This window comes from Hoplias malabaricus, chromosome 18 (genome assembly GCF_029633855.1).
Source record: "Hoplias malabaricus isolate fHopMal1 chromosome 18, fHopMal1.hap1, whole genome shotgun sequence".
NCBI classification, from domain to species: Eukaryota; Metazoa; Chordata; class Actinopteri; order Characiformes; family Erythrinidae; genus Hoplias; species Hoplias malabaricus.
The window spans coordinates 23689479-23708727 of record NC_089817.1 but is presented as its reverse complement, the minus strand read 5'-3'; the positions used below and the strand labels follow the sequence as shown (position 1 = coordinate 23708727).

The 19249-nt window shown below is 40.0% G+C and overlaps 1 protein-coding gene across 1 annotated transcript; it reads left to right on the top strand.

Moving 5' to 3' along the window:
- The first annotated feature begins 116 nt into the window (after nucleotides 1-116).
- naa25 (N-alpha-acetyltransferase 25, NatB auxiliary subunit) lies at nucleotides 117-19188 on the top strand. Its single transcript, XM_066651191.1, has 24 exons — nucleotides 117-235; nucleotides 4538-4623; nucleotides 4720-4858; nucleotides 5127-5245; nucleotides 5371-5445; nucleotides 5576-5683; nucleotides 5775-5853; nucleotides 6011-6122; nucleotides 6973-7062; nucleotides 7248-7420; nucleotides 7601-7713; nucleotides 8809-9016; nucleotides 10368-10457; nucleotides 10548-10728; nucleotides 10804-10903; nucleotides 10994-11145; nucleotides 12720-12845; nucleotides 13081-13324; nucleotides 15036-15165; nucleotides 15267-15332; nucleotides 15426-15523; nucleotides 15674-15784; nucleotides 15879-16025; nucleotides 16770-19188. Exons 1-24 carry the CDS (start codon nucleotides 178-180, stop codon nucleotides 16890-16892), a joined length of 2928 nt encoding a protein of 975 aa, XP_066507288.1. The 5' UTR covers nucleotides 117-177; the 3' UTR covers nucleotides 16893-19188.
- The last annotated feature ends 61 nt before the right edge of the window (nucleotides 19189-19249 follow it).

Below are 19249 nucleotides of genomic sequence, written 5' to 3'. Positions count from 1 at the left end.
AAAGTGCTCATGTATGGTCAGTGGAGCTGTAGAAATGGCCAATAACTGTAGCAAGATGTAGGTTAGTTTAATGTTAGGCTGGTCGGTGTGCCTAGCCAATATTGTGGAGACCGAAACGCGCAGGTCCGCTCAGGCCGTTCTGCGCATGCTCTGTTATTAATCCCGGTAACCTCCAACATGGCGGCCAGGGGCCATGTGCAAGATCCTAACGACAGGAGACTGAGACCCATTTACGGTAAAGAACCGAGTGTCGTTTGCGCATCGCTTGCTTTCCTCTCATACGGTTAAAGACGCGGAAAACGGCGGCGGTCTGAGGGAGCAGGAGACGGCGATTTTGCTGCCGGCGAGGCCCGCGAGCTCCGAGCTGCAGTAGCGCGAGCTTCGGACTCGGTTAGTCGGGGCTCGCGAGACACATCGAGCTCGAGCGGCCGTGCTCTCGTCACCGTCACCCGCTCTTCGTGGGCTGAAGTGACCGTTAGGAGGCGGATATTGAAAAACTGATCAAAAACGCCTTTTACGCGTTGAAAGAGCCACTGAAATATCTAGAAGAACCTTTGTAGCTAATTACCTGACTGCTAGGTGTCAAATTAGCGTCGTAGCTAACGTTAACCTTCTTTCAACTGGAGAGCAATACGGGTTTTCTGTGCTTAACCTCGTGCTGTGTATCGTTAAATGAGTTTGACATGGTTGTGTGTATTTACCAATGGCCAATTATTTATCTTAATTGTAGTAAAAATCCCTGCTGTCCGTGGAATTTGCTTTGGCACCCTTTCATAATCTCAGAGAGAGAGAGTGAGAGCTCTAATCTTACACACGCTTTTACTTCGAATTGTTTAACAAAGCTGCACTGTCTGCGCCAGTGGTCATGGATTTTAAACTCATTTTGGAGTATGCAGTTGTACTTGACTGTAAATTCTAGCGATTTGGTCGTACTCTAACGGTGGATGTCAAATCTAGCAAGTGACAGCTGACAGTCTTTCAGCAAGATGAAAAACACCATCTCTGTCCTATTTCTTATTATAACGTCGATATATTTCGGCTATTTGTGAAATCCTTATACAAGTTCTCTTTTCGGCTGATGGCATTTTGAATGAATGCTTTCAAGTGCACTCATATACAAGGCGTCCGTGTTTCTTCATTCCGCATTCTCACTGAGATAAATTGAATGAATGTTAAGTTGATCTTCGTGGTTGCTTTTGAGAATTGCCAGAATAGGCCAAGCAGAAATTTGCCTCACATTGGCAGGGATCCCTTCAATTTTTAATGAGGTTGAAAGGTGTACAAATACAAAACCAACATAGTGATGAAGTGCCATGCTTTGGCATGTGAATAAAATATTGTCTGAGGGCACATCACATTTCCTAATATACTAACTGGAGTTCTCTCCAATCAGCATTTAACTGCACTTTCATTCATTTTCTGAGTGAACACAGTTTATCATAGCTAACCAAATACAAAACCAAGATCACAAAGTAGTGGGAACCAGCCTGAAGAGGTTTGTGCAAGGCTGGGCGTAGAATGGCTGCACAGATGACACTGAAGAGGCCATGTTAATATTTTAAAATTTAGCTGTCCTGTAGGGAGAGGTTTGGGAGCAACACGCCCTTGTGCTGAACCTAGGCAACAGCTAAATACTAGAACAGTACGTGTTCTCTTAAGTGAGGAAGAAGCAGGTAGTCTAGCATGATATTTATTGATTTTACAGCTGTCCTGTATCCATAGTGGACAAAGCACTACTCAAGCTGGCATGTGTGACAATAAACAGAAGCAAACAGACACTTAGCTTGACAGTCGCATTCCTAGTCTGGAGAGATTTGGCCTGAAGGGAAATTGAGACAGGTACTCAGCACCTCTTTGCAGGGACATGCAATTTTACTGGAAAAGGAGCACTGAATAAGTTAGTAGTGTAAATATGCAGTGATTTTTGTTGTTGTTGTTTTAGCATTTTTAAATATGATTATTATACAATTTTAAAAACCTGCCAATGTCAAAAATGATACCATGATGCTTTTTTTTGCTATATATATTATTGTTATAATTTACATCACGTATTTTGTGGCTTGGACTGCAGAAAATCTGTCTGGATGTCTTTTTGAGGACTCGGTAGGAGGAGCAACCTTTTCCTAAAGTAGTCCTGTTGTGGAGGGGTCTCTGAAAGCGGATACCTGCTACAGGGTAACATGCTGTCTGGAGGATTCTGATGCAAGCCCATGGTGCTTCATGTTTTTGCTCCGTGAACAAGTTTGTTTGACAACTGGTTATTTACCAGTTGCAAGTAAAGCTTAAATGTGATTAAACAAATTCATTTTACAGAAAGCCTTTCAACCTATAAACCATTTCATGAGCTTGAATCCCTGAACAGTGCGTTTCCTCTAGCAGAACTCTATTTAAATAGCTCAGGCCAAATGCAGTGGGAGCAGTAGTGGATTGATCCCACCCCCCAGTGCTCAGTAATTTTGCATCTTCACTTTGGGCCTCCGTGGTTTCAGTTCTCACAGACATTGTTTTTAAATATGTCTGTCTGATAATTTGTGTTAAAATTGTAGTCTGTGATTGGTCTGTTTGCATGTTTGTCAGGTGGCCCTTTAGTTTTAAGATGATTTTTGAACACATTACATAAAATCTTTCCAGACACTGAATATGTTCTGATTTGCAAGACTGCAAAATTCAAAATGTGTAGATTTACACACGTGATATTTTCATGCTGATTAGTGTTTGAGAACCCCATATAACACCCAATTTGAAGTATATTGTCCACCAATTGTTGACATTCATGAAAGACGTAGGGTTCCCCAATTTACTTAATCAAAATTTCATGCCTGGCCGTAATACCAAAGACACGGGCCATAGAGAGTTTAGTGAAGGCACTTAAGGTCAAGGTACAGGACATAATTCAGGACCTGTTTTGGGCTTCAAGAAGGCTAGACGTAAATTGCAGAAGTGTGGATATAACGTGACATGAGGAACTGGTAGCCTTGGTTAGTGTCAGTAATATCAAACAAGAATGACAGCTGGTTAGATGTATTAGATATGGGGGAGACTAATGGGTTTGGACATGTGGCTGGCTTTAATTCAAAATCCAATTTAGACTGGTAGAACAAGTAAAAAGTTGAATAATGTGTGGCTTTAGATATTTTAGAGGTTGCAGTAGAAAAAAACTTCTCCAGTCCAGTATACAGGATTTTGGTAATTATTCAATAGGTTTTGTGATAAAGTGCTGCTTATTGAATTGAACTGAATTGTTTGGGTAGTTAATTTGCCCCACTTCAGTCTATATATAGTGGGCTGGTGCAGGATTAACATTTTGAGTATTATCTTATTAGGCTGGCCAAGGGAATAACATAACTTAAGTGATTTGTCTTTGTCCACTGTGTAGTTAAATTTGGCAGCCAGCTGTCATGGAGAATGGTCTTATACATTCTTTCAGCTTAAGCCTCTCAGGGTAGCCATTGGTAGTTGGGGTGGGGGGGTGTTTGCAGAGGGAGTGGGCTCTGTTGTCATACAAGCAAAGCAGTAGTGCTGTCACTCAGGAAATATTATTTTAGCAAGGGTTTCTTTGAAAACAGTACATTTTAGACTGTGATATCATGTGTTGTTTGGTGACAGACTCATCTCTCGGCTCAAAAACATATCAGTGTTAAACCCTGTGCACAAGAGCTTTTTTAAGCAGTCTCTGTGGTATTCTGATGCTGTTACCTAGCTGCAAATATTTTCTGCTTGGTTTTTGCCCTCTGCTGATTTTTTCAGTTTTCTCTGTACACATCCATCTCTGTTTAATCTGGAGCTAAAGGAATCATATATGTATTTGCCATCATTTCAAAGTTTAAAATGGTGATTTTAAAAAATCAGTGTCATGTTTTGCAAAACTGTTGATGATGTCAACCACCCTTATTCTGAAGCTATCTAACCTGGAATATGAGACATCCATATAAATATTATATAGTAATATCATTAACTTAACAGTAGGATCACAGTAGTTGTTCTTTATATATGCATTTAATCATTAAAATATAGGTCCCTTTTGGTTTTTATTATTACAAATATTTTACATGTTTGTTACACTTAACATGTTTCATATTCACATGTTAATTACTGCCTTTATGTTCTGTCTGTATTATTGTGGTAGAGTTTAAAGAATATTATGTTGGGTGGTACAGCGGTTTTGACTATAATATCAGTAAATATGTCATAAATCTGAATATAAACATTGCCGATGTTATGGAGGCATAAGATATGTGGGGGTGGGGTCAGATTTGATTGTCTAACTTAACAACATCATCGCAGATTAATGTTTCCATGATCATCAGATTCAGATCATCAAATAATTACCATGTCTAAATGAGATGAATGTAAACAGACTAGGCAAAACTGATATCATACACAGACCATTAAAGAATGCTAATAAAATGTCAGATTAACTTATCTGTAATATTTTAAGTACCATGTACTATTGTAATAAAAAAATGTAAAATATTAAAGGCATAATAATATAAATAACTATAGTCTTTTGTACAATTTACATATGTTTCTCTCCTAGATTACCTTGACAATGGCAATAACAAGATGGCAATCCAGCAAGCGGATAAGCTGCTCAAAAAGCACAGGGATCTTCACTGTGCTAAGGTCGGTAGCATTCTAAGAACTAAGATACCTGTTTATATCAAATATTGACCAGAGTCTTTAGCCAGAACCCTTTTGGTGTTTTCTCTGATGCTGTAGGTCCTCAAGGCCATCGGTCTCCAGCGCACAGGCAAGCAGGATGAAGCTTTCAGTCTGGCCCAGGAGGTAGCCAGCCTGGAGCCCACTGATGACAACTCTCTCCAGGCCCTCACTATCCTTTACAGAGAGATGCACAGGCGTAAGTGGAATCTGCAGTTTTCAGTGTTTATTTCATTCTAGGGCTACATGAACAGTGGAACATAATAATATTTATTTATATATATATTATGATTCAGGTGTACAGCAAACGTATTGAACAACAGTGTAAATCATGCAGTTGCATCATTCTTTAAAAATGTGTATAGTTCATGTGATGGATATTGCTTCTCTGGGATTTTTGAAAGTGTTCAGTATGTTAAAGGGTGTTATGCTGAAATTCCAGAGGTCTTTTCACTTTCTGTCTACAGCGGAGTTGGTGACCAAACTGTATGAAGCCGCAGTTCGGAAGGTTCCTACCAGTGAAGATTATCACTCCCATCTCTTCATGGCATATGCACGTGTGGGGGAGTACAAGAAAATGCAACAGGTTCTGCGTTCTCTCATTCTTGTTTATGCTTCAATGCCTGTTTTATTACATCAGTGTGACCGGCAAACTGCATGCAGATTCTAGGAAATGTGAATGTATTCCTCTTTTCTTTCTGTCTGAAACAGGCTGGAATGGCTCTTTATAAGATTGTTCCCAAAAACCCATATTACTTCTGGTCGGTTATGAGTTTAGTGATGCAGGTATGTGTAGTTACATCTGTGTAATATTGATAACCTAATAATAATAACGGGTTCCTCAGTCAGCAGCAGTGAAAAGCTACCACTAATACAAAAGATGGTTCTAATTTTGATGTTTTGTGTCTGTGTTCAGGCCATCTCAGCACAAGATGAGAAACTCTCTCAAACCATGTTCCTGCCTCTTGCTGAGCGTATGGTGGAGAAGATGGTCAAAGAGGAGAAGATTGAGGCTGAAGCAGAAGTATGATTAGCAAAATGTGCTTCAACTGAGCTTCTCTCTGTGTTTCCAGCAATAGCATGGAATAATATGGATTTTATCATGTTTCTTCCAGGTTCAGCTATATTTCATGATCTTGGAGCGTCTTGGGAAGTATGTAGAGGCACTAGAAGTGGTACGTGGGCAGCTCGGAGGTAAGGCGGAGAGTAAAACAGCCCCAGTGTTTCTTTCAACTCCCAAAAGATCCTACAACAGAGTGTTCATTGTGACTGCTTCTGGGCCACAGGTTTTATAGCTTGAGAATCACTTTAAGACTGAAAAGTTGTTTCTTTGTGTACCTGTGGTCCTCAGAGAAGCTTACCAGCGAGTTGCAGAGCCGGGAAAACAAGTGCATGCTACTTTACCGCCAGCTGAAGCGATGGCCTGAATGCAATGCCCTGTCCTGCAAGCTGCTCATCAAAAAGTAAGCCTGATCAACACAATGTCTGTGCATTTTCTGGCAGAAAGTGTAGTCCTAATTTTTGTATTTCTACTATTACTTACTGAGGTCCATCTGTTGCTCTGCAAAATTAGTTATTTTTAGCTCTTCAGAGAGCCAACAAAAGAGCAGGTTTGGTTTGGGTGGTGGGTCATTCTCAGCGCTAAAGTGAAACTGATAAGTTGGTGGTGGTGTGTTATTGTTTTGCACTGGTGCGAGTGGATCAGACACAGCAGTGCTGCAGGAGTTGTAAAAACACACTCACTTGCAACGGTATTAGACACACTGTTGGTCCAGTTTGTAGATGAAAAGTTGTCTGATGCTGCACAGTCGGTGTTGGTCATCCTGTATTCCTTTATCAGTGGGCAATGCTCACATGACGATAATTTTGGTTGGTGGATTTTTGTCAGTAAAGCAGTAGCACTGATGGGTTTAAAAACTCCAGTAGCACTGCTGTATTTGATCCACTACAATCAGTGCAACACACACAAACACACTCAGTTTTATTGCATTGCTGAGAATGATCCGCTTCCCAAATACTACCTGCTCTTTTGGGGATCCTGACTTTGAAAAACATATTTGGGGCTAATAAAATATGCAGAGCCACAGATGGACTACAGTCTGTAATTTTAAAAGTAGAAATTGTGCCTGTATTGTAAGTGGAGCCTAGGAAGTGACAGTGAATTTAGAAACATGTAGGTGGCTATAATGTTATGGCTGTTCTGTGGATACAAAATTTTCAAAATGAACAAGTCTAAAATATACATAGCTAAGGTAGGAGTGTTCAGATTAGGTGTTGACTAATGAGCTTTTGTTCCATTCTTTTCATCTTCAGCCCTGATGACTGGCAGTTCTACTTAACGTATTTTGATTCCCTATTCCACCTTATTGACCAGAACTGGACACCACCAGAGGAGGGAGACCAGTGAGTATCCCCTCTGCTGGAGTGTATTGCATTGCACACAGATACATTTATTATTTACCTGAAAGTGTTGGCAGAAATAATTGATTATAAATGCATGCATAGACTATACAGCTCAGACATAGTACAAAAAATATATCTTGCAGTGTCCTCTCATACAGTGTGTACTAATTCTCCCTCTGCCATAGTTCTACCGAAGGTGAGGTACAATGTTCTGTGTCGCAAGCCATCAGTTTTGTGGAGGAGCGGATAGCAGCAGAGGACGCAAAGGACTCACGGCCACTACGAGGCCCGTACCTGGCCCGTATGGAGCTCATCCGGCGCCTACGGGAGAGAAATTGCTCTGAGGAACAACAGCTAGGTATGAAAGTATTGCTGCACATGTTGGACAGATAGATATATGGAAATTGTTGGTGTGGTAACAGTAATAATTGGAGTGTAAAATGATCACATTTGATCACAGTTGTTTGACAAACCATCCAGTCAAAATGCATTTTTACCACAATATTCAAATAAGTTCATATAAGTATCACTCTTATAGGTGAGCCTCTTGAGCTGATGTTCCAGTATTTTGTAAAGTTTGGAGACAAGCCATGTTGCATCACAGACTTGAAAGTCTATTTGGACCTCATCACACCAGACCAATATGTCCAGGTAAACAATGACTGAGAAATGCCATAATCCCATATTTTTTATTTTTTATTCATTAAAAGGAGAATGAATTAAATGTTTCATTTAATTATAAAACTTTGAAATAAAAGCTTAAATAATATTGTGATTTATTTAATGTTAATTTAATTTAAGTTATTTTATTAATTTTATTAATTAAATCATTTAATTAAATGTTTCCACTGATGGATGATGTCGACAGATTTAATTATTTTATAGCGCAAGGCTACAAGGTGCATGAAATATATAAATAGTTAAATAATTAATTGCATTATTTAAATACTACAATTAATAAAATATTTAAAATGCACATTTAAATAGCAATCGATTAAATCTCAAATTATGTAAGCTTTTATTTCAAAATGTAATATTCAAATTAAATGTTTAATTAATTAAATAATTGTCCTTTTTATTAATTATATATTCATTTAATTATATAACATTTTCACAAAAACCCTCCCTAAACCGATGAGTAATTTACTCCAAAAAGAGAATATTTTCAGGAGACAAGATTCAGAGTAAATTCCAGGGAAGTCATGTGTTATTAAATGCCATGCCATGAAGGGTCATCATAGAACATTGTGTCATAGGAACTTTATGCTGAAATAAACAAAAAATAACTAGGTTCACTTTATGGCATTAAGCAGCGTGTGATCTTCATCAGAAAATGTTGTGTCCATCAGAAATTTAAGTAGTAGTGAAAGAGAGTAAAATGTTTAGGAAATAATGCTGCAATTTAAATGAACAAACACTCTGTGCTTTATCCTGAGTGCCGAATGTCACGATACTAATGTGTATTGTGTATCTCTGTATATGGTTTGCCTCCATCTGATAGAACTCACCCATGCTACCAGGCATAACAAAGAACACATCACAATATAATATTAGGCTTGAATGTCCCTTTTGGTTACCTTTTCATACATATTACTCACTGTTGCTTAGCTGCAAAGCATAATCAGTCAACAGATGTAAAATTCTATTTACAGATCTATAAGGTCCCTTAGTATTCAAGTGGTTTGCTGGAAGCAGTAAATGAGGCCCTCTGGAATTGCTTTTCTAACTCCTCTCTGCATGATTCAGTTCATTAACAGGCTAACGGAGGTAGTACCTCTTGAAGCAGCAGGCGAGAGTGATGTGGCCTTGCCAGGAGACACTCGTGCCCTGCAGAGACACCTGTGTGTAGCTCAGCTCAGTCGCTCCCTAGGACTACATCATGCGCTGGATACTGATGGAAAATTGGCCCTCGTCCGAGAACTCAAGATCCACTACCATCATGGCTTACAATTTGGTATGATTTGACTTGAAATTCAAAAGGGAGTGTCATAAATATATTTTAAAAAATCCACACAGCTACATTGACAAATCCGTTATTAGGGCAAATGCACTGATGCTTTTTTTTTTTTTAAATGCCCGTATCATTAACATTCTGCACTTATCTAAAACTGAAAAAGTGTATAACAGTACAGCAAAACCATAAAATCAGTAATCCTCTGAAATGAGGCATAAACAGTGGAGTGGATTATTTGAACTACTGTTCATATAGATTTAGAGCCATCCATGTTAAATTTTATTTATTTATATTTTCTTAAACGAAAACTGGTCAGTCTCACTAACATTTAACAGAAAAGCAAAGTTGTGGGTCAAAGTCTTCAGTTTCTGTTCCCCCCAGAGTGCATTCACAGTTTTTCTAAACGATGGAAATATACCACGTGTGGCACGATGGTGCAACAGCGAGTGTCACTGTAACACAGCTCCAGGTCCCTGAGTTTGTGGGTTCGAGCCCCATTCAGGGTGACTGAAGATTTTGGTGTGTTCTCCGTGTCCATGTGGGTTTCCTCAGGGTGCTCTGGCTTCCTCTCACATTCCAGAAATACACATTGAAAGGTGGATTGGCTACTCAACTGTCCATAGGTGTGTGTGTGTGTTGCCCTGCAAAGGACTGGTGCCCCCTCCACTGCGGCCGCTAACAGGATAAGCGGGAACATCTTTAATACACTTTGGTCAAAATACCACAGTGTATATATCTCTCTCTTTCTTTGTTTCTTTTTTTTCTTTCATTCTCCTTGCTCTCTTCCGTAATGTTGATACCGGGAATAGAAGCTAGATTCTCCTTGTAGCTAGGTAACCACCCGTGAGATTTGTTCTGTAAAGTGTTAAACATTTCTCGCAAGAGCCCTCTGCCCCGTGATTCAGAAGCTGCTTAGTGCAGAGGACCCAGCGTAGCAGCCACACAGGCTCTCTTCTATTACAGCTCTGTGGAACATTACAATCAATAAGAAGCTGTAATTTTAAGGTTCAAATACTACATTGTGTTCCTTCAATTAATATGAATTTTTCTTGCAAAAAGTTTATTTAATTATTTATTCCCCTTCTCTCTTCCCCCTCTCCGTTTATCCACGTTTTTGCACTCTCACCTGAATGTTAACTGATTTAGCCAGACCACTGACAGGTGTTTTTTTTTTTTACAATTAGTGGGTTGGTAGGCACTCCAAATGCCCAAATTAATGTGCTAATGCACAAAACAAATGTGTCTGTTCCTTTATAATTGTGTGTCATTCTACTGTCTTTTAGTGAATTCCACTTTACATGGTAACACTATTTGCCTCTCAGAATAATCACACTTTATTTTCTGTTTGTAGGGAAGTCCTGTCTAAAGACAGAGCTGCAGTTCTCTGATATGTATTGCCTTATGGCTGCTCATGTCTATATAGACCTGTGGATGGAAGCCGGTAAGCTTTGTTAAGCTTTAATAATGTGTTTCAAGTTTGTAATTTTGCTTTTTTTGCCCCGTCTCTTACTATGTTCTTTGTGTTGTACAGGCAATGAGCAAATGTTTTGGCAGTGTTTAGGACTCTTGGAGGAAGGTCTGTCCCACAGCCCTTCCAACGCCCAGTTCAAGCTGCTGCTCCTGCTCCTGTACAGCCGTCTGGGCGCCTTTGAGCCCGTGGTTGATCTCTACTCCAGTCTAGATGCCAAACATGTTCAGCACGATACTATAGGGTGTGTGTCCTGCTCTACTTCAGATTACATCCTAGGATGTTCAAGCTGTTTTTCATTAACTCTGTCCATTTACAGATACTTACTGACTCGCTATGCAGAGTCCTTGGGCCAGTTTGCTGCTGCTTCCCAGTCCTGTAACTTCTCCCTCAGGTTTTTTCATTCAAACCAGAAAGATGTATGTCACATTTCACTCAGAAAATCTTTATATCCTTCGACACGGTTTTCCGGGCTTGTTGTTTATGCTTGGCTCTTATTCTGATTTCAGACCTCAGAATACATCATTCAGGCATATAAGTACGGTGCATTTGAGAAGATCCCAGAGTTCATTGCCTTTAGGAACCGCCTGAACAACTCATTGCACTTTGCCCAGGTGCGCACTGAGAGGATGTTGTTGGACCTATACCTGGAAGCAGACATGTGAGACTTCTTTATCTTCTGAATTATGTTTCTCTTACTGTATACATCTACTCAGTTGTCATATGAGTAAAAAAATGGGACATATTTGAGCTTAGGAATGTCTTGATCAGGAGGATCTGGTATTAGTTAGTTTTAAGCCTGATCTACTTCCTGATTCTTTGTGAGTTTATTGTAGCAAATGAAATAATTTGTGATCCACAATCTAGAATAAAAAAATAGCAGCATAGAAATGCATTTTGAAAAGTTAACATGAAATTTATGTATGAAGGCTCCTCTACAATATACACACCAACAAGAAATTCTTGTTTACAGAAGGCAGTTGGAGTAGGGTAAAACTGAGAAAGACCAACATGACATTCTACCACACTCTGAACCTGAAAACAGTGTGAGTGTGAGTCTTAAATGTTAACTGACTAATGTAGATTTAGCAACAGAGTCAAGAAGTATAGATCACTGTCCTTTGACCAGTTTCATTGAGAAAATAAAGTTGTTAAAGTTCATACAAACATTAAATGCAAATGTGCCATTATTGGTCATTGTATAACGTGCAATGAAATGTGTCTCCCACATTTAAACCATCTGTGGCAGTGAACACAAACTAGTGCACTATGGGCAATTAGGAGATAGATGAATTGCTCAAGGGCACCTCAGCTGTGCATTCAAGGAGGATGACAGTGCTGTTACTTCAATCCCACCGCCTCCTGTCACCCTGACGGTTGTGGAAATTGAACTAACGACCAATGATATATGATAATCATGCTTTCAGTGATAAACAGACTCAGTGCTGACAGTATTATCCAAGAACAAGCCTTGTTTCTGCATATGCAATTGTCCAGTACATGATACCAATGTGGGAGGCACGGTGGCACAGCGGGTAGTCTCACAGTTACACAGCTCCAGGGTCCTGGAGGTTGTGGGTTCAAGTCCTGCTCCCACTCCTCCGTGAGGAGTTTGGTGTGTTCTCCTCATGTCCATGTGGTTTTCCTCCCACGGTCCAAAAACACACGCTGGTAGGTGGATTGGCGACTCAAAAGTGTCCGTAGTGAGTGTTACCCTGTGAAGGACTGGTGTTCTTGCCTTGCGCACAGTGATTCCCGGTAGGCTTCGGACCCACTGCAACCCTGTACAGGATGAGTGGTAACAGACAGTGAATGAATGAATGATTCCAATGTACAAATACAATGTGTCCAGCAAGACGTTGTCTGTTGGGCAGTGCATTCTCATCTTTCACTTATATGTTGTTAAACTAGGGCCACAAAAATTCAAGCCTACTTTTCAGCAACATGCCAATACAACATAAAATATAAAAAAATAATTGTCGAACTCTATAATAAGCTTATAATAAGCTAATAATAAACACTAAAGTTTCGGTCCAGGGTTTAACGCTATATAGACACTAATAAGGAAGCTATTTAGTATTGTGTGGTACAAAATACACAGGGATAATCCTAATTATTTTTTTTAAAACTTGACACTCAACCTTCTTTTATTTCTACCCAAAGATACATTTTAGAGCAAGAAAATACATTTATTGCGAGTGTATTGACCTATACATCTTCTATTTTTATGTTCAGATCATCCACCTTAGAAGAAAGTGTGAAGGCCATGTCTCTATGTCCAGAAGAAGATGACATCCCTTGGGACAATATAAGGGACAACCGGGATCTCACTGTTTTTGTCAGCTGGAACCCAAAAGACCGGTAGAGTATTGAGTTTACTTGATGCACTTACTCTCACTGATGCACATGCCTCTGGTTACAGTCTTATCATCTTACTTAGTTTGACAGAGTAATAAAACAAGGATTTAAAAAAAAATTTGTAATGATGCGGGTTTTTTTTAAACCACACCCTCTTTGTTTGTATTTGTTCAGGTCTAAATCGCATACGATTTTAATATTGTAGTTATTTCGCATATATTTTTTTTCCCTCATCCAGGCAACTGAATGAAGAACACCAACAGCGCTCTGTTGAAGAGGAGGTCTTGTGGCTTAAGATACGCTCTCTAACTCTGAGGCTGGTAGGTAGTCTGTCTGGATTATGTCATCCACCAGCGGTGCGCAACTCTGAAAAGACCACAGAGAATGGTGTGGCAGCCAAGCCCTCAACCCTACAGCCTCTTCTCTCTCAGCTTGAAAGCACACTCAGCCATGCGACGCAGTTCACTGAAAAGCACTCGCAGGTGAGCAACCACAAAACCAACATGAGATATTATATTTTATAATTTCGTGTTCTATCCTGAACATATACTCTGGAATATTGTTTATATTTGTTTTGCATAGTTGTTAGCAAAGCTATTTAAAATCAGTTAAAGCCCCTGGGAACCCATTTAGAAATTTTGTGGGTTTTTTTGTATAATTCTAAACTTCAGTGTCATGTGAAACGTTCAGCAAAGTTTAAATAAAAAAATACAAAACAGAAATATGATCGATCTCTCCTCAAAAATGACCAAAATATGCTCCTCAAAGCTCCCTGAGAATGGTGTGGGCGTGGCCTAATACTAATTAACGTGCGAGACTGACAGCTCTCGATCACTGAAAAACAGAATGCTGTTTACGTTACCATGGCAACACAGCATCAAAACAGCACAGTCGTGGGGTTATTTTTCTGGGGTTTACTCTGAATTGCAGTTGTGATACTACACAAGATACACAATACACTGGCACAGGCGGGTAAAATTGGCATTATACAGCTGTTCATGTGTGAACCTACAGATGTCTTTTATATGTCTGGAGCTTTTATCCCTGCTGCTACACCTAGTATACACAACTAGTGCTTTTTTGCTGTACACACCTAGTGTGGCTTCTCACTGTTTTTGTCAGCTGGAACCCAAAAGACCGGTAGAGTATTGAGTTTACTTGATGCACTTACTCTCACTGATGCACATGCCTCTGGTTACAGTCTTATCATCTTACTTAGTTTGACAGAGTAATAAAACAAGTTATTTTTCTGGGGTTTACTCTGAATTGCAGTTGTGATACTACACAAGATGCACAGGCGGGTAAAATTGGCATTATACAGCTGTTCATGTGTGAACCTACAGATGTCTTTTATATGTCTGGAGCTTTTATCCCTGCTGCTACACCTAGTATACACAACTAGTGCTTTTTTGCTGTACACACCTAGTGTGGCTTCAATCTCCGCTGTACTGCTGACCGAGTGGGTCTGCCTTCCCCACTGCTACTCTGCTCTGTGCCCTGGCCAAGTGCGGCTGCTATCTCCGCTGATATGCCGTTAAACATGTCGACCGAGTGTGGCTGTAATGCCTGCTGCTACATTGCTGTACATGCTGGCCCAGTACGGCTGCTATCTCCATGTACTGCCGACAGAGTGGGTCTGCGTTCCCCGCTGCTACTCTGTGCTGTGCCCTGGCCGAGTGCTGCTGTCTCTGCTGATACGCCGTAAAACACGCTGATGGAATGTTGCTGCTGTCTCTGCTGTACACAGACTTAATCCATCCAGGTTCATTCTGTGTTGTTTTGTGTTCTGTTAGCTCGGTTTATGTCTTTCACTCCTTCCCTGTAGCTTGGTGAATAGCTGGATAGCTAGTTCACTCACTAATGGCTCCTAAGCTTTAGCTCAACAGGCTCTTTGTCTCAGAGAGGAGGCGTGGCTATGGTAGCCTTGTGATTGGTCAGGGTAATAGTGACATAAGCTTCACTTTTAGGACTGCCCATTCTCCATAGAAAGGAGAGCAGTATTGGTTACTTTTGAGAAGAGATTTCTCATATTTCTGTTTTGTGTTTTTATTTAAATTTTGCTGAACTTTTCACATAACACCCAAGTTTAGAATTATACAAAAAACAGTTTCAAAATGGGTTCCCAGGGGCTTTAAATCTGAAATAAATTCTGTACATCATCATTGTGTTTAATTGTGTTGATTCCTCTTGAAGCATCAGTACCCTATTTTGGGTCCCCCCTCCACAAGAATGGCCCAGGCTCTGGCCAGTGGCAGCTGTCACTGCCAGCTCTCAGCTTTGCAGCTTCCCATCCACCTTCAAGAGCTGGAGGCTGCTGGTTTGGGTAAGCTGTTACAACAATATCAATTAATTTATCACAGCCTATGGTATGTTTTGGGGTCATCTGTGTCAGTGCCAGCCTTGTTTGTCTTCCTTTTGTTTTAGATCAGTCAACAGAGCTTCAGGCCCAAATATCAAACCTTTTCAAATCATTAACAGTTCAACTTCAAGGTGGGTATTTGCTTATTTATTTTATACCTAATAACTGTATCAGTAAAGAAAAGCAGTCAACGTTTATTAAGACCTGTCTCCCTCATACATTAGATATGCTGAATAAATGTAAAGGTGACTTGTTGGAAGCAAAAGACAGCCGGTGCAAGACGCAGCCTTCTCTATTAGAAAATCTAGTCTTCTTTATAGAGGTGAGTGGTTTGCCTCAAAACATTCTATGAAGCCCCAATTTTTTTATTATTATTTTATTTTGTAATAAAAAGCTTCACAAATGCATCCTTCTACATTTAGAATCCACTCATTTCAGTATTGGTAACAAGTGATGCAATGTTCTCTCCCAGACAATTTGTGTCGTCCTATGGGTGTCCAATTACTGTGCAAGTACGCTCCGGCCGCTTAAGTCTAGCTTACAAAAGAAGAAGAAGAAGAAAAAGGATGCCAGTGCAGTAACGGTAAGAGATTTTAAATTTCAGATATTTATTATTGGTCTTCCCTTTCGATTAAGGTTGGTTTCACTGGTGTCTCTCTCTGCTATTCTTTCTGCAGCCTGTGGTGCTCTCTGGATTCCAGGAGTTTACAAGTAGCCTGCACAGTCTTCTCACACAGGCTTTGGAACACATTAAGAGCCAGGAGAGCACTCTGACAGCCTTGAAGCTGGAAGGCCTTTCTCTGGAGGGTGTCAATCAAACTGAGGTCAGTACTAGGGGTTCTATCAGGAGAGCCTAGTTGGAGCCCTTCCATTTGCACTCACATGAAGGATGTGCATTATGTGCCTTATTGGTTTGAGTGCTTCACAGCTAATGGTAAAAGTTGCAGTGCTTTTTTTTTTTTTTTTAATTGTTGTAACATTGAGTGCCAAATGTCTTTAAATATAGGGAAAACAAAGACATGGATATTATAAAGACATGAAAGAACACCACTTCTACAAACATTGTAATCTAGCAGTGACATCCAGCACTTACAAGGCTGCAGGAGCTTGTCTGACAGTGCTTTTCCACTAACAAGAAACTGATTCACTTCCCAGTCAGAACCTAATTTTAAAATGATTCAGCTAATTTCTACCAACATAAATAGCTTCCAAATGCCGAAAGGTTTATTTCTGGCTGGAACCATGATGAAGTCCATTGTTGTGTCGAGATGAGAAGCTCGGGAAGAACACAGAGACTAAAAGAAATTTACAAGGGGGTTAAAAATGTTCTCTTTGTGTATTTTCACTGTGTAGCACTTTTTACTTTTAGTTACTGCCCTGGTCCACAGGCTCAGCAGGATATATATATGTGTGTGTGTGTGTGTGTGTTTCTCATTAAGGTCTAGCTATAATACTGTAAAAGCATAAGTCATTGTTTAGACTGTAATTTATATATTATCATGGGCCTAGTCAAGTGTTTGCAGATGTGTGTATGTTGCTGATAATTTGAAACCCTTTTGTTTGGGCAGGAGGAGGGGAACTTCACAAAGACTGTAATGGACAAAGTGCAGAGCAGCTATCTGCGGTCACTGCAGGAAGTAGGGGATCTTCTGAGGAAAAGAGCTGACACATTCAAGTCCCTAAAGATCTGAACCATTGTCTTCAGACCAGCGCACCCAACGGCCCACACAATCCCTGCAACTCCTCAGTCCATTACACCATCTCTCACACACCTCTCTCTCGTCCTCACCCTCCCATCCTTCAGGACAGTCATCGTGCTTTACTTCTCTTTCCTCTCTTTTCTGTATCTAGCATCACCACCCCCTCATCCACATGCTGGCACGCACAAAACTCACAACTGCTTCAGCACAACTATCTGCGGCGCTTTGAGCCACCGATCAAGTGAATACGGAAGCTCCTCATATTCCTTGTGAACTAGATAGACAGACAAATAAGCAATTTTAGAAGAACGACTCTATAAATTATTGTACATAGTGTGAAGATCCAAGATTATCCACCTGAAACTCCTTGCAAGAATTAAAGTGAATTGCTTTGTTCTTTTTGTCGCGGTCTGATGTCAGTGTCTCACTATTTACTACTTAGCTGTAGATGCCCCTCTACTCCACTGTCCCATCCGAGTTGCTCCCAATGAAGCAACACTGCCGCTCCCACTCTCTGGGGTGTAATGCATTTCCATGTGGCAGTGGTGATCACCATTTTTACTTGCTAAGCCTTAGACACCGAAGCTCCTTTGGTGAGAAATTGCAAGGCGATAATGTAGCTGTTCTCAGTGCTGCTTCCAGGGCAGCTGTTGAGCCACACATTGCTTCAATTGTTATTTTATTGTTTAAAACATTGTTTTTCTGAGTCCTTCTTAAGAATAATGGCATTGTAGTGTGTGGTGGAAAAGTCTGTGCGATGTTTTGACATGCATATGCATTAAACAGCATTAACAGCAGCCTTTGGGCAAGAGAAATGAGTGAATGTCGCTTCAGTGAAAATAGACTATTCCTCTTCCACTTTTATTTATCGTATCGCTACATGGTGAGCTTATGTAGGGCACTGATTCATTGTGTGGACCTTACAGAAAACCTGTTTTAAGAACAAGGGCCATCTATGTATTGCAAGATGTAGCTTTCCTGCCAACTGAAGGAACCGTCTACACGAAGTAGCACTGACTGCTGCGAGTACGTGGCTGGTCTCTATGGCCCTGTTTACACTTTCCATTAAAATCTACCTTGCATCTAGATATCGTCTGTATACAAATTTAAAAGCGAGTGCTCAGATTTTGCTGCTGATTCAGATGTTGTGATCAGATCTGCGTTTGTGTAAACACTGCGGCTTGTCCAATGCATAGTCTTGACGTCTTCCAGTACAGTTCATGCGCTCTCGCTGTGGAGAAGATGGAGGACAATCAACTGTGGAGCACAAAGTTTACTTAGAACAGAAGGACAAGGTCTGATCCGTATTTGGATGCTGAAGCTTCATTAGAAAAGCTGAAGGTTAGACGTGGTGTGTATTGATCTGATGAGAGTGAGTCATCGAATGTTGATGCCAAGTGCAAACAGAGCCTGTAATCCCAGAAACACCTTCCACATTACTCCGTTGGTGGTCTTGTGCTCACATTATTTAACATCTGCTTTGTTAAAGGAAAGGCCCCTGTTATGCTCTGCTGGGGCCAACTATTGCATTGCATTATTGATTTCAGTTAAAAGGGGGACAAACACTTTTTTTTTAAGACAAATTATGTTTACTGTTTATACTGTTTTGGAAACTAAATGTAAATTGCACTGAGGTCCCTAGAAGTGTGAGGATAGTTTTTTATTTAAATAATCAACATATACCAAAAATAAAAGAAAACAAATTAGCATAAACTGTTACGCAAGCAGCTGAAGTAGATTTACTTGTTTTAATGTTTTTGGACTCATTTTTTGTTGTGTAATAAGGGGAGTGCAACAACAGATGCAACTGTTTACATACAGCATTAGGGTTAAAAGTAGGAATTTCATATTTATAGACTTTGGGTCGGAGGTTGTGCTGCCGTCTTCAGCTTTGCTCTGCTTGGAGTTATGTTTGGGTAGAGGGGTCAAAGCTTTCCTTTTTCTTCTTTTTTTATTTTTATTTCTTTCAATTTAACCTGATGAGAATAGATATAGAACTGGTTGTGTGAATGAACGATTTGTTCTGATGCTCAACTCTCCGAGCCCTCCAAACTCTCTCTGGACTCTATTGACAACATTTCTGGACTGAAGAGCTTGTTTTGAGATGCGCAAAGTGGTTGACAATCTGTCATCTTTTTTTTTTTTTTTTTTGTTCTCCCCCAATTTGTTAGGAAAATTGAAAACAAAATAAAAACACTGGAATGTGAAAGGATGTTTTTTAATAAAATGTAAATGTACCAAAAAGATCTGTGTACAGTTGATTTGCCAGTACATTTTAGAATGTAATCCTTCATTATAATAAATAAATCATCTTAAGTTTCATGGTATTCAAGTGTTAGTCTTCAGGC

Bases quoted from the DNA above. Each gene is read 5' to 3' on its own strand.
- naa25 (XM_066651191.1), top strand. From the start codon at position 178: ATGGCGGCCAGGGGCCATGTGCAAGATCCTAACGACAGGAGACTGAGA. The intron at 7,421-7,600 runs GTATGAAAGTAT...TCACTCTTATAG, and splicing joins CTCTGAGGAACAACAGCTAG to GTGAGCCTCTTGAGCTGATG. The intron at 9,017-10,367 runs GTATGATTTGAC...TTCTGTTTGTAG, and splicing joins CCATCATGGCTTACAATTTG to GGAAGTCCTGTCTAAAGACA.